The 1,469-nt window shown below is 66.0% G+C and overlaps 1 protein-coding gene across 1 annotated transcript in view; it reads left to right on the top strand.

The window, feature by feature from the left end:
- LOC106898266 (guanine nucleotide-binding protein G(t) subunit alpha-1-like) overlaps nucleotides 1–455 on the top strand; it is a 1,971-nt gene extending 1,516 nt beyond the window's left edge. The window contains exon 5 of the mRNA XM_014959402.1: nucleotides 265–455. Within this exon, the coding sequence (XP_014814888.1) occupies nucleotides 265–455 (191 nt within the window). The remainder of the gene's footprint in view (nucleotides 1–264) is intronic.
- The last annotated feature ends 1,014 nt before the right edge of the window (nucleotides 456–1,469 follow it).

Raw genomic sequence — 1,469 nt, 5'->3', positions numbered from 1 at the left:
TTCCCCGACTACGACGGTGAGGGTGGCAGCGGCTTCCCCATCGGGTGCAGGCGGGTGGTGAAGGGGTGGTGGTGAAGGGTTGGGTGCCAGCACCCTGCAGCAGCCACCCACCAGGTGTCCTCAGCATCCCATGCAAGAGATGCTGCACGAGCCTTGCTCATGGACCAAGCAAGGTTTGCCCACCCGGGGGAGCCCTGGGTAACGCTGGGCCAGCACCCGTGGTGGGGGGACACCAGCCCAGGAGGGGACCCTGCTCACTACCAGGTCCCAACACCTATGACGATGCGGGCAACTACATCAAGCTGCAGTTCCTGGAGCTGAATATGCGGCGAGACGTGAAGGAGATCTACTCCCACATGACCTGCGCCACCGATACCGAAAACGTCAAGTTTGTCTTCGATGCCGTCACCGACATCATCATCAAGGAGAACCTCAAGGATTGTGGGCTCTTCTGAGCCCCAGCGCCCCCTCCCCAGCCCTGACCTCCCCCCCCTTCCCCTGGGGCCCAGCCCACATCCCACCTCCTTCCCGCTGCCCCCATCCCACCTCCACAACCATCTCCCCTTGCCCTGAATCCCTGGCATTTGACCCGCGCAGCCCCAGAGCCACCCCTGGGTGGGTGAGCATGGTCCCACTCCCGCCCCCCACCACCGGCCAGCACTTTGGGGCACCCGGTACCACTGGGTGCTGGGGGTCCCTGAGGGCTCCAGGTGCTGGGGAGCACTGGGTGACCCTGGGTACTGGGGGTCCCTGGCACCCTTGGAGCTCGAGGGTGCTGGGGGTCCCTTGGGTGTTGAGGGTCCCTGGATACCCCTTGGAGCTGGGGGGGTACTGGGAAGCCCTTGGCTGCTGGTGATCCCTGGCCCCCTTGGAACTGAGGGGTGCTGGGGGTCCCTGGGTTCCTTCTGGAGCTGGGGGGTCTCCAGGAACCCCTTGGAGTTGAGGGGTGCTGGGGGGCGGTGTCCTCTGAGTGCCCCCTTGGAGCTGGGGGCTGCTGGGGTCCCTTGGGTGCTTCAGGGTGTCCATGGGTGCCCCTGGGTTCCTTCTGGAGCTGGGGGGTCTCCAGGAACCCCTTGGAGCTGAGGGGTGCTGGGGGGTGGTGTCCCTTGAGCGGCCCCTTGGAGCAGGGGGCTGCTGGGGTCCCTTGGGTGCTTCAGGCTGTCCATGGGTGCCCCCTAGAACTGGGGGTCCCTGTGGGCTGCTGGGTGTGGTGCAAGGTGTGCTACATCTCCCTGGGGGCCACAGGTCACTGGGTGTCCCCAAGGACTGGGTGGTACCGGGGTCCCCTGGGTGCCACCATTCCCCTGCTGTAGGGCCAGGGGTTGGTCATGAACCCCCACAGTTGCTCAGCCAGGACCCCCAGTGGGGGGCTCAGCCCCCTCGGCCGTATCCCAGCTCCTTCCCAAAGGAAGTCCCACTGCTCCCTCACCCCCAAACCCCAGGGGATGCTGCTGAGCTCCCAGGGTGGT

This window comes from Calidris pugnax, unplaced genomic scaffold (assembly GCF_001431845.1).
Source record: "Calidris pugnax isolate Ruff unplaced genomic scaffold, ASM143184v1 scaffold407, whole genome shotgun sequence".
In the NCBI taxonomy this organism is placed as follows: domain Eukaryota; kingdom Metazoa; phylum Chordata; class Aves; order Charadriiformes; family Scolopacidae; genus Calidris; species Calidris pugnax.
Note: the sequence above shows the minus strand (reverse complement) of the source record. Positions and strands in the feature narration are given on the sequence as shown.